The sequence below is a fragment of the Chaetura pelagica genome, unplaced genomic scaffold, assembly GCF_000747805.2.
Source record: "Chaetura pelagica isolate M959 unplaced genomic scaffold, ChaPel_1.0 scaffold345, whole genome shotgun sequence".
Taxonomy (NCBI): Eukaryota; Metazoa; Chordata; class Aves; order Apodiformes; family Apodidae; genus Chaetura; species Chaetura pelagica.
Genome location: NW_009953962.1, coordinates 1640425 through 1653856, shown reverse-complemented (window position 1 = coordinate 1653856; position 13432 = coordinate 1640425). Strand labels below are relative to the sequence as shown.

The 13432-nt window shown below is 41.8% G+C and overlaps 1 protein-coding gene across 1 annotated transcript in view; it reads left to right on the top strand.

The window, feature by feature from the left end:
* The first annotated feature begins 1432 nt into the window (after nucleotides 1-1432).
* Nucleotides 1433-13432, top strand: part of FREM1 (FRAS1 related extracellular matrix 1) — a 59523-nt gene continuing 47523 nt past the window's right edge. Inside the window, exons 1-5 of the mRNA XM_010001933.1 lie at nucleotides 1433-1663; nucleotides 6748-6842; nucleotides 7423-7718; nucleotides 8225-8421; nucleotides 10203-10526. Of these exons, the coding sequence (XP_010000235.1) occupies nucleotides 1433-1663; nucleotides 6748-6842; nucleotides 7423-7718; nucleotides 8225-8421; nucleotides 10203-10526 (1143 nt within the window). The remainder of the gene's footprint in view (nucleotides 1664-6747; nucleotides 6843-7422; nucleotides 7719-8224; nucleotides 8422-10202; nucleotides 10527-13432) is intronic.

Genomic DNA, 13432 nt, shown 5'->3' with positions numbered 1-13432 from the left:
TTACTAACCCCTCTCCTTGTTTCTCCAATGATTTTTTATGATTCTATCATTCTGGATACACAGGTGATGTGTCAAGAAACATCAGGGATGAATGAGGCTTGGCTGTGATATTTAGAGCAGAGAAGTAAAGGGAATATATGGAAGTCTGAAGCAGTCAGCAGTGGTTGTAGAGCTGTCAGAGAGCAATGCAGTGTCATTGTGGATCAGCATAAGTACTGTGTAGCAAACACACGACTTTGCTGAAGCAATGGCCATCTTTGCACAGAGGAGAGAATGCTGATCTGAGGACATTCACTCCAAAACCTTCTCATTGTGTTGTAGCTTTGTGCTGAAAGGATCTCTCATAACTTCTTTTTGCTGTAATTGGATGTGTTTGAAAAAGTGTTGTTGTATTTCTCAAGATCTTCACTTGGCAATGTAAGGAGACAGACCTGCAGCTGACAAGTAGGGGTCAATTGCTGGAAGACACATAGCAAATCTAAGTATACTGGTACAGGAGTGACAACATGGGACCAATTTTGTAGCAGAGAATGCCTCTCACACCCATAGTGAAGTTGTCCAGAAAGCTGCTACCTTCTCTTGGAATCTTTCTGCTCTTAGTGCTTGATGTAGAGTAAGAATGGTCAGCAAACAAATTACTTCCTGTGCCTGAGTTTATGGGCAGGCAGCAGAACACTGATGTACTTGGGCTTCATTCATTGGGCTGACTTTTTTTCCCCACATTCTGTGGCAAAGAAAAATATATCTAAAAAAAGGACATTCTCTCTTTATTCCACTTTCAGATATATTGAACATGGGTGAATGCCTACTCCTGAACTTTCAAAATACTTGAATGCTCCTACTGTTTTGTTAATATCTACTTAGTCCGGCAGTAAAAAAGGTCAGCACCAAAGGATGCTGCACATCGAGTGTTCATATGTGCATACACATTGAAGGTGTCTGGAATTAATATTGAGAGCTGATCCATAGAGAGCAAAGTTCATTGGTACTTCTGTGATTTTCTGAGCATGTGTGCACTTAAAAGCATTCAAAGGTGAAGTTAATATGTTACTTGCAATAAATGGCAATTGTAAGAAATAGCAGAAGGATTTTCAGTAGTTATTCTTTTTTCCCCAATTGTTGCTCTATGCCTTATATAAAATTTCTGTCTATTTTCAGGATTAACAGACCTTCAAAGTGCTCTGAGAACACATTCATCATTTTGTCAGGCTTGACCAATGGATTTTATAAAAACCCAAGGATATTTTGGAAGGCTCCTGTCCAAATTTTATTCAAGTGGCACATATTAATAGAAAATATGTGGTACATTGCTACCTGCAAATAGCATTTTGTTCCTTCATTATATGGTGAAAATCTGCTGGTGGAGAAAAAGAATACTTCTTTTGTTAAGAACGTTCTCACTGGTCTAAAGGAGCTGGCATCCCATCGTAATATGAAGCCCTTTGAGAAAAGCTGGTTGTTTCTACTGCTGCCTGTTGTACTAAGACTTGGCTGCTCCTCCTTTATCAGTGCCAACCTCGGGATGAAAGTGATGAAGGGACAGTCTGTCTTCCTGTCAGAAGATGACCTCAAGTTTTCCATCCCTAGAGAGAAGGATGTCTGCAAAGTGGAAGTGGTGACCAATGAGCCAGTAACGCAGAGGGTTGGGAAACTAACTCCACAGGTATTTGGGCTCTGTTGTGCTGCTCTGAGTCTCCATGTATGTGCAGGTGTAGGAGGAACCAGGAAGAGCTGTTTTATTGAATTTTTTGAATTAAAAAATTTAACTGAGTGGCCTATGGCATTCATCCCTTTGCTAAAAGCAGCCAGCTGACGCATGAACCACATTCCTCAAATTCAAAAGCTACATTCAGTAAAATAAGTGCATAAGAAGGAGTTTGGTGAGAGTGTTCTTTCAGGAGGAGAGAATGGGTATTTCAGAACTTTACTTTAGGAGATACTCTCCCTCTCTCAGCCGCTTTTTTTTACCACCATGAAGGCAGCCATTACCCTTCCAGTAATGCATAGCTGGCTAGAGCATTTTGCATTTTAGTCACAAGGCTGCTACTTAGAGAGCAATTAAAAAAAAACCCATCACATACAATAAGCACATTGTGTACACTGTTGTTTGCTCTGCTCTGCAACAGCTAAATTGCTAGCAGATGGCAAATACATTTTAAAAAGTTTATTTTACAATTTCAAGCTTGTAGGAATAATGAAATTATTCATAATGAGCAGTGTAGGAGAAAGGGAGCTGGGGTTCCTGGTGGACAGGAGGATGACCATGAGCCAGCAATGTGCCCTTGTAGCCAAGAAGGCCAATGGCATCCTGGGGTGCATTAAAAAAGGTGTGGTTAGTAGGTCAAGGAAGGTTCTCTTCCTCCTCTATTCTGCCTTGGTGAGGCCACATCTGGAATATTGTGTCCAGTTCTGGGCCCCTCAGTTCAAGAAGGACAGGGAACGGCTTGAAAGAGTCCAGTGCAGAGCCACAAAGATCATCTCTGCTAACAAGAGAGGCCTGGCTGTATTCCACTTGTGGACTTCCCCAGTTTAGTTTGGAAAAAAAGAGAGACTTGGATGTCTCATTGTTGGCTGAGTGAGTGACTTTGCTTTTGATTTCTGACTCAGCCTCTACCTGCAGTAGGACTCAGATATTTTTATAAAAGTGACTTTGTCCTTTGTAATCTGATTTGCTTCAAGCACAGGGTCAGAAGCACTTTTCCAGAGACCCCAGGATATATCTACTCATCACATTTTATGTTCCAAAATACCTAGGGTTCATGTATTTCCCCACTCCAATCTCACTTCCATTAAGTGGCCAATGTGAACCCAGGCAGCCGAGCGTGGCTTTTGGAAGCTGCAGTCACACCTCATCTGGAGAAGTGAGCTCTGCTGGGCAGGTGGCCCAGTGCACCAGACTGGAGGGGGGCGGTGGCTGCTGGTGGTTCCCAGGATACCTCATCTGGATATCTCCTGGCCCAAATACCACCCCATTAGGAAAGATGCCTTCTCCTCTTCCATAGCCGTAGGGAGTTGGGAGTGCCAGAGACACACAACCACATGGGGTCCCCCAGGGAGGCTGCCAGTGAGACAGGCAGCCTGATTATCTCAAGTCATGTTTTCTCAGCGGGGAAGAGCAAGACAGTGTTGTCCCAAAAGTGCGGTTCATAACTCAGTGTGCAAGAACCAACAACAGCATTTGTAAGTGGAGGGCTTCTGTTTTAAACGACTAAACCCTGAAACAGACGCTGAAAAAAGCTTCCTGAGTTTTCACCATTCCTGAAAAAAGATGCTGAAGTTTGGCCCTCCTGGTGCCACTCATGCTCTTTCTACCAGGAAATTCTACAGCCAGAAAATGCCTCTAGTCTGATCTGTTCTACCGTGAGTAATATCCTAGGAATGTATGACAATTGAATTATAAATTGTAATAGAAAAATAGTTGAAGTAGAAAAAAACAAAGCTCAACAGTAATTAGGAAAAGATTTAGATCTCTTTTGTCTTACCCAGTCAATTTAAAGACAATTAGGGTTGCCTATTCATATAAAGGGAAAACATATTAGGAAACATAAACCAGATGTTTCTTTTTGCAAAGCAGATTGTGTCTTATACATATATAAGATGACTGTCAGTCAGTGGTAAAAGACCTTTGTGATAGGTCCTTCACTCTCTATTCCTTTGTTATCAATTAAGAAAAGGAACTAATGATGCCTTAGAAAGAAAGGGATTAATTCTTTGATATGATAAACCATCTGCTCTAGGCAGTCCCCTCTGATAGAACAGGGATCCATCATCTGAGCAGTATCCCATTATCAGGTGCACACCAGACTTACATGTCTTCAAAGGCTCTGCTAACTTTGAAGGTTCTAAGCTGATTTACATCAGTGATGAATCTCATCTTATTGTGCAACATTAAACTATTGGAAGTTGTAATATGACTGGCTTTTGTATATAATGTACTTTTTTTCTCCCTCAAGATAACACACCACCTAACTACCTCTCTTAATTGCTTTATCTTTTTTGTAGGACATAATTTAGGATTCTCTCATTGATCAATCATCTTCCTTTACAATCACTTTTACTAAGAAAGAAAAGAGGCTAAGTAAGAGAAAAACATTTGTTGTTGGTTAAATGCTGATAAAACCACAAAACTTATTTCTAGGACATTTGAAAACAATGCAGAACAGAACAGCCATAACATAGTCAAACTATGATAAACCATCTGCTCTAGGCAGTCCCCTCTGATAGAACAGGGATCCATCATCTGAGCAGTATCCCATTATCAGGTGCACACCAGACTTACATGTCTTCAAAGGCTCTGCTAACTTTGAAGGTTCTAAGCTGATTTACATCAGTGATGAATCTCATCTTATTGTGCAACATTAAACTATTGGAAGTTGTAATATGACTGGCTTTTGTATATAATGTACTTTTTTTCTCCCTCAAGATAACACACCACCTAACTACCTCTCTTAATTGCTTTATCTTTTTTGTAGGACATAATTTAGGATTCTCTCATTGATCAATCATCTTCCTTTACAATCACTTTTACTAAGAAAGAAAAGAGGCTAAGTAAGAGAAAAACATTTGTTGTTGGTTAAATGCTGATAAAACCACAAAACTTATTTCTAGGACATTTGAAAACAATGCAGAACAGAACAGCCATAACATAGTCAAACCTTCATAATATGAGACTAATTTTTGTTTTACACAGACTGTTCTTGTCCTTTCTTTCTAAATAATCCCAACAAATAAAATCAATCACACTTTCCATGACTTCATCTGTTACGGATTTTTCCAAGATTATTTTAGACAATAGGAAAAATGGTAAGTTCATGTATCTGAAAATCAACTAACTCATTACTTATTTAAGAAAATAAAAATAATTTATTAAAAAAAAATATTATTTGTACAATATGCTTCTTGATGAAAGTTAAAAACAGGTAGTATTATTTTAAAATCACTAGGAATACAGAGTAATTACCAGGCAGCTTGAGCACCTGAGAGTAACTTCGGTGGAAGCAGACATTGCCAGTAAAAATGAAAGCTGATAAACTCTGATCATTTTTGCATTATAGAAAGATGCAAATTCTAATTCTGTGTAATGGCTAGAAAGAAACAAGCCATTGGTTCTTATACCCTTTAGTGTAAATCCACGAAGTGGTCATGAGGCACTTCAGTTATCTATCCATTAACAATCTAGGAATTGAAGTATTATTTTCTTTTTACACTGAAAGTCAGAACATCTGAAAACTTCCTCCATGCACTGCTCTTCCAGTCAACATTTCAGAACTCTGATAAAATCCACCTTCCATTTCAACAGCCTTCAAAGTGACTGGGGAGACATCAGTAATCCAGGCAAACCACTTAATTTTTGTTATTCTTTTGACATATTTTACAAGTAGTAAGAAATGACCTCTTCCTTCTCCAGAAAGATGTAGTTTCTCACAGTCTCTTATGTGTATTAATACTTACAAGTTATAGCCTCATCCCTTTATTAGTGAATGCTGGACAGATTTTACATATCCTGTAGGAGAACTAATAATGTGTGAATACTGCCCATAAAAACTGAATCAAAACCAAATCTACTTAGTGAGACACTCAGAAAATGCAATTATTAACTTTCTTCTTCTTGCTGTCTTGCTGACAGGAAAATGTTCTGTCTCTCTGTAGATATGAAACACAAGTCTCCTCCCTCTACGCATGGGCTGTGCAGGGGTTCCCTGTTATCACAAGGATAACATAGACTCAGTCTTACAAATGCTAGGAGTTTTCAGCTGTTAAACTTTATAATGAAATATAACTACATGGGAATCTCAGTTTTCCAGACCTGCCAGCTGGTGTATATGAGGACATGAAAATCCTGTGCCCCAGAATCCAAATACCTGCTCCAAAGAGTGAATGTGTTAGAACTCTCCAAAGTAATATTTTTTTCAAGGGAGTCAGACGTTTCTCCGCATTGCCTTCATTTCCCAAGTCAACAAGCAATTGAATTAAATAGCCTGAAAAAAGGGTTTATTTCATGTGGTCAAACTGTGGTCAATTGTCTTTGCAAACCTGACCTGTATCAGATGTGCCACAGGAATTAGTCCCTTTTGAATATGCTGATTAACACAATATAGGGATTCTTCTTACTTTTATGTTTTGAGATTACACTGATATTGGGCTGAACATTGATACTGCATAGAGATGACATCTGGTAAAACGTTAGTGCTACAAAGTCAGTGTTCCAAAACCATGTAACAAACCTGAGCTAGCAAGGTTTCCAGCAGAGAGGTTTCACAGCATTGTACTTTTGTAGCCCAATGGTAGTGGCCATAAAGCAGGATTTACTGTACAATCAGGCTATCACCATGAGCAACTTTATAAGCTAATAAATCTAACATAGTACTGCAGGAACGGCTGGCTTTTTCAGATCTGCTGCAGTTCTCCTAGTGAATACAACTGCATCCATAAGTGCACAGGCTGCAGTGGCAGAAAGTGTGCCCTCAAACTATTTATTTCTCTGGAGGAGGAACTTGGCAGCCTGAAGCAATAAAATCTATGTGCCTATTCCCTCACAGAGTGCCAGCAACCACACATTCAAATGATTGCTCTTGCTCTCACTGGGGTAACCACAGAACACATGAATACCTATTCATGGAAACAAACTACAGATTAAAAAAATTCCTTATTTTGATGCACTCCTGCCACTCAGAGAGAAGCAGAACAGAAGCCTTGAAGTGAATATCCTTGACAATGTTGTACTTGTCTATTTTTTCTCCTTCGTAGGTTTTCGACTGCCACTTCCTTCCTAATGAGGTCAAATATACCCACAATGGCTGCCCGATTTTAGATGAAGATATAGTCATGCTTAGGCTGTACAGGTAAGCAGAGATGGGAGCTCACACTCCATTTTTACCAGAGCAGCTTCCCTCAGGAAGAGCAAGCAGTCCATTTTTCATGGTAACAGCACATTCTGCTGCACATACTGTAACTACTTAGCTCCAGTAGCAGCTTCACTAGTCAAAAAGTAACTGTCTGTTTACAGAAACATTTCCTACAGTGTATTTCAGTTATGCTCAAATAATTACTTTGTTAGTATTAATAAATGTTACATACTTCTTGTTACAGAAAACCAGTGATTCTTATTTTTATTACAGAAAGTGACAACAGTACTTTCAGAGCATTGTATGTTATGTGCTGTCCTTCTGATAGGAACACAGACCCTTGTATATACACCACAAGTCAACTCTTCCTTTACTCAGACACCCTTTTTACTAGTATGAGAATGTGGACAGCAGGGTCTGGCACTTCATGGTCTCTGACAGGATGGGGGGATAGGTTTGAAGGCACATGAGAGAAAGGGGTTCAAGTAATTCAGTTTAGAAAGTGAGTCCAATGCCAAACTCATAGACCGACAGAAGATGGCATGAAGTATAACTAACTTCCTTCTATCGCCGACAGGTTTACAGAGACTGAGACGTTTGTAGAAACATTCACCCTCCATGTGCAGTTACTTGAGCCAGACTGTAACATCATCAAAATGCGCTCCCGCGCTCTGGAGGTCCCTGAGTACTATGGCCTGTCCAGGGCAATTGACAAGAATGTCCTTGCTTTTGAGTATGACAGGAAGACAAATCTGGACTGCAGTATTTCCATAGACTCTTCTGAAACCCAGCTGCCTGCTCATGGCCAGCTCATCACTGGGGAAGTTCAGCAAGATAAGCTGCATGGAAATCAGCCACAAGGCTTCTTCCCTGGTCCAAGTAGGACGTGCTTTATTAGTTTTTATTAAGAGGTTAAAAAATACTCAGAAGATTAATTCTGTAGTGGTGGGTTGCTTCAGACATGCTGGGTCAGAGTGGGTCATGTGAAGTTCAATGAACAGTTTGAGCTATCACTGAAACTGGAAGGGATGAGAAGTTTGTGTGGATACAATGCAGTTCACAGATCTGGGTCAGTAATCCCCCTACTGGAGTCTGTTTTTGATTCCTAGACATGTGGACCAACGTGAGGGCTTTAGGACTGCCAAGACTCAGTAGAAACAACACAGAAGTAGCTGGAGGCAGCACCTACTCAAGAGACTAAGGGAGGCTGGATTTGGAAGATGTCAGTTCAGAATCCTGTAGGAAAAGCTAAGTCAGGAATGGAGTCTTAATTCTCATCATCTAACTTTTTATCAGGGTTAGTTTAGCCCTACAGTCAGGCTTCCCATGCTGGTTTCTCCTCCAGTAACTTTTTCACTATTACTTCTCTTGGGTTACAGAGCACAGTCTGGGCCAGCAGTGCAGAACTGGGAGCTGCATGCTGGGACCAGGAGTCATTCACAACAGAAAAATGAGCTGTGAGGAATTTCTGAGGATGGGGATTCGGTATCAGCACCTTGACCCTCCCTCGCCTGACACTGATTATATTCCTGTGAAGCTGGATCTCACAGATAGAAGAAGCAAAACTCTGCACAAGGTAGATTTTTATGCAACCTTACAGTATCTGATTGTCTTCCTGGTTTTTAAAAAACTAGTTGCTTCTTTTCAGAACAGAGGTAGTGAGCCTGAAATTCTGTTTATTTCTTATAACTTTGCCAGCTGGGCAAATGAAATGTATTATCACAGAATCATAGCATATCTTGGGTTGGAAGGGACCACTAAAAGTCATCTAGTCTAACCACCCTACAATAAGCAGGGATATCTCCAACTAGAACAGATTACTCAGAGCCCCATCAAGCTTGACCTTGAATGTCTCCAGGGACGGGGCCTCCACCACCTCCTCTAGGCAACCTGATCCACCACCCTCATATTAAAGAACTTCTTCCTAATGTCCAACCTAAATCTACCCTTCTCTAGCTTAAAACCATTACCCCTTGTCCTATCATCGCCTGCCCTAGTGAACAGGTCTTCCCCAGCCTTCTTATAGGCCCCTTTCAGGTATTGGAGAGTTGCTGTAAAGTCCCTCTGGAGTCTTCTCTTCTTTGGCTGAATAACCCCAATTCCGTCAGCCTGTCCTCTTAAGAGAGGTGCTCCAGCCCTCTGATCATTGTTGTTGCCTTCCTCTGGACATTCCAGAGCTGGATGCAGTACTCCAGATGAGGTCACACCAGGGCAGAGTAGAGGGACAGAACCACCTCTCTCGATCTGCTGGCTTCTTTTGATACAACCCAGGATGAAGTTGGTCTTTTGGGCTGCAACTGCACACTGGGGACTCATGTCCAGCTTTTGATCCATTAGTGCCCCCAGGTCCTCTTCCACAGGGCTGCTCTCAAGTGTGCCCTCCCCCAGCCTGTATGGATAGCTCTGGTTGCCCTGGCCCAGGTGCAGGACCCTGCACTTGGCCTTGTTGAACCTCATGAGGTTCACCTGGGCCCACTTCTCTGGCTTGTCCAGGTCCCACCAGATGGTATCCCATTCCTCTGGCATATCAACTGCACCACCCAGCTTGATGTCATCAGCAAACTTGCTGAGGGTGCTCTCAATGTCCCCATCAATATCATTAATGAAGATTTTAAACATTTGTCCCAGTACAGACTCCTGAGGGACACCACTTGTCACTGCTTCCCATCTGGACTTAGAGCCATTGACCACTACCCTCTGGATGTGACCATCCAGCCAATTCCTTATCCACTGAATAGTCCACCCATCAAACCCATATCTCTCCAACTTAGAGAGAAAGATGTTGTGGGGACTGTGTCAGATAGATGACACCTGTAGGTCTTCCCTCAGCCACTGATGCACTACACTGTAAAAAGTCAGGCATGATTTGCTCCCAGTAAAGCTGTGCTGGCTGTCCTGAATCACCTCCTAAATTATCTTTATGCCTCTACACTTAGGCCACTATAGCTACAAGGAAATATCTCTGGTTGTTTCCTGGCAGACATAGAGAGTTTAGCCTGAAAGCTTTTTTACAGGGCACAATTGACCCTGATTTCAATGTAGATAGTAATTAATAAGTTAAAAGTTGTGTGAAAATACTCAGTTATTAATAATTAATGGTTCATGCATGTTTCTGCCAGATGAAGTTATTCATTAAACTCACATCAAATTAAGCAAGTTGCTTCAGCTCAAAATTAAGGACATAAATAGGACTAGTGAACCTGGAAGATCTTTTAATGAGGTCTGAATATTTACTTTAGATATTTTCTCATTAAAAAATTTCAATTTTTCTCTTCAAAGAAACAATTGCTTTAACATGTACTCCAGTTAGCTAGGTGAAGGTAACGTAAATTGATGTTGTTTTTTTTCCTCTTGTAGACTGAGCATGCATGGCTCCCTGTTCACATTAAAGGCGCTGTTCCCAATCAAATACCCAAAGCTGCCCCAATGGCAAAGTTCATCCTGGAAGTAGACCAATTTATTTTAACCCCCCTCTCAACCACAACCATTGATGCTGAAGACAATGAAACTCCGAAACGCCTGCTTGTGTTCAACATTACCAAGCCGCCTCCGCAGGGCTTCGTCACTCATCTATCTGACCACACAAAACCTATTGGCTCCTTCACATGGAAAGATCTCAGTGACTTGCTCATCGCTTATCAGCCTCCAAATAACAGTCACACAGAGAGGAGGAATTATGAGGTAACAGTAATGTATGAGCATTTGTTGGTTTTCATCTCCTTAAGATTCAGTAAGTTGTAAATAAATGCATTCATACATAATGGACATTTTTCAGGAAAAAAACCCCACCAGTTTCTCTAACTATATGCCATGCAGGAGCAGAGGTAAAAAACAAATTAGACATTTGTTGCTCACTACTTAACAATATTTCTTCACTGTAAGATTTCTATCCTGTTTGACTAATAATATCTAAACAACATTTTTTTACAGTGTGGTTTGTTTTTTTTTGTTTGTTTGTTTTGTTGTTGTTGTTTTTAATGAGGAGAATAGGGGATTAAGGGAATGATAGTAGTTGTAGATCTACCCAAGAGCCTTTAGAAAGATCAATGGTGCCTTTTCCACACAGCTTTTATCACTATGTGACAGTGTAGACCTGTGTAGAGGTGACGTATATAAAGCCATGAACGGTGGACCAACTAAATATCAGGATTGTCAACTGATCTTGCAGCTTACCTACTGCAGCAGTTATAGAAAGGTTTGTGTTGGAAGGGTCTTTAAAGATCATCTAGTTCCAACCCCCCTGCATGGGCAGGGACACCTCACACCACACCAGGTTGCTCTAAGCCCTGTCCAATCTGATGCTGAAGATTTCTAAGGGACATTTCCATCCACAACATTCATGGGCAACCTGTGCCAGTGTGTCTTCACCCTCACACTATAGAATTTCTTATGTCTAGTCTAAATCTTCCCTCTTTGAGTTTAAAGCCATTACCTCTTATTCTATCGCTACACACCCTTGTAAAAAGTCCCTCCCCATCTTTCCTGAAGGCTCCCTTCAGGTGCTGGAAGGCTGCTATGAAGTCTCCTTGGAACCTTCTCTTTTCCAGGCTGAACAACCCCAGCTCTCAGCCTGTCTTCATAGGAGAGGTGCTCTAATCATTTTTGTGGTGCTCTCCTAACTTTTGTTAACCTCTCACCAACTGGGACCTCCCCAGTTAGCCAGGGCTCCTGAAGTGGCATGGTGAGCACCTCTGAAAGCTCCCTCAGAACCTTTGGGTGAATCCCATCCACTCCCATAGACTTATGTACGTCTCAGTTGTGCAGCAGGTCACTGACCTTTTCTCCTTGAATTACGGAGGTTTCATTCTTCTCCTTGTCTTCCCACTCTAGGAGCTGGGTAAACCAAGAACAACTATTTTTACTACTAAAGATTGAGGTAAAGAAGACATGAAGTGCCTCATGTTTTCCCCTCATCCTTAGCTGTCCTTTTATTGCTAAGATGTTTATAGAAAAGTTTTTACTGCCTTTTGTGGCAGTAGCCAGACTATGTTCTAGTTGGTCTTTAACCCTTCCCCTTTTCTCCCTGCATAACCTCATGGCATGTTTGTAGTCCTCCTGAGTTGCTTGCCTCTTCTTCTAACAGTCACAAACTCGTTTATTCCTGAGTTCCAGCCAAAGCTCTCTGTTCAGCCAGGCCAGTCTTCTCCACTGGCTCACCTTTCAGCACATGAGGCCTGCTCCTGCACCTTTAAGATTCTTCTTGAAGAATGTCCAGTCTTCCTGGACTCCTCTGCCCTTCAGGACTGCCTCCTAAACAGGCAAGAGTTTGCCCTCTGGAAGTCTAAGGTGGCTCTTCTGCTGACCCCCCACCATACTTCTCCAAAACTAGAAAACTCACATTTCAGGATTGCTGTGCCCAAGACGGCCTCCAACCATCACATCACCCACAATTCTATCTCTGTGTGCAAGCAACAGATCCAGTGGGTGCCCTCCCTCATTGGCTCACTCATCAGCTGTGTCAGGAAGTTATCTTCCACACACTCCAGGAACCTCCTAGACTGCTTCCTATCTGTTGTATTTTATTTAGAACAGACATCTGGCAAGTTGAGGTCCCCCACAAGAACAAGGGCTTGTGATCACGAGACATCTCTCAGCTGCTTATAGAATATTTCATCTGCCTCTTCATCCCAATAGGGTGGTGAATAACAGACACCCACCATGATATCTGCCTCATTGGTCTTCCCAAAACCACTTCTTATCCATGAACACTCAACCCTACCATCACCATCATTAACATACAAGGGCCACCCCACTGGCTCTTCTGACTTGCCTGTCCCCCTTTGGAAGAGTTTGTAGCCATCCATTGTGTCACTCCAGTTGCCTAAGTCACCTCACTGTGTTTCCGGGATGGCAACTGTATAACAGTTTTCCTGTTGCCCAGTGGTTTCCAGCTCCTCCTGTTTGTTGCCCATGTGATGTGATGCACTTCAGTTGGGCTGCTGATCCCACTGCCTTTTTGAGGGGAGAAGCCTTCATTCCTCCATGACTATTCTCAGGTGCTTCTGTGGTTTCTAGCAAAGTTTGTGCCTTTGATTCTACATAGATCTCCATCCCCATGCTTCCACTGAGAGGCAGACTGAAGGACCTCATTAGCGCACTGTCCCAGAAAAGCTGGTGTACCACTCCAAGTTTATCTCTACTGAGCCTGGTTTTATCCCATTCACCCTTCAAATCTAGTTTAAAACTCTCTTGACAAGCCCTGACAACTCCTTTTTCCCCTTTGAGAGAGAAGATCCCCCTTTGAGACAGGTTTACTCAAACAAAACAAAGTGATTGGTACCACTTTGAATAAACAGAAAATCAGAGTAAGGTAAGCTGGGGAAATGGTGGACTGGAAAGCAGAGGAATAGTATCTTTGTCACCTGGTGATAACAAGGCTTGTCTTTTTTTAGCCTTAGCTGTTACAGGAGCCTCCTTTCTTTCTGTTCCCTCAGAATGAGGATTAGGCACTCTATCAAACCACCTGGTGCTTAAGAACCTCTTCTCTGTTCTGCTTTCAGCATGGTTTCACTGCAGGTTCAAAAATGTGACAATTCAGGAATCTAGCAATTCAAGATTTTTTTCCCTCTGCCACTCCAAATTTTCTC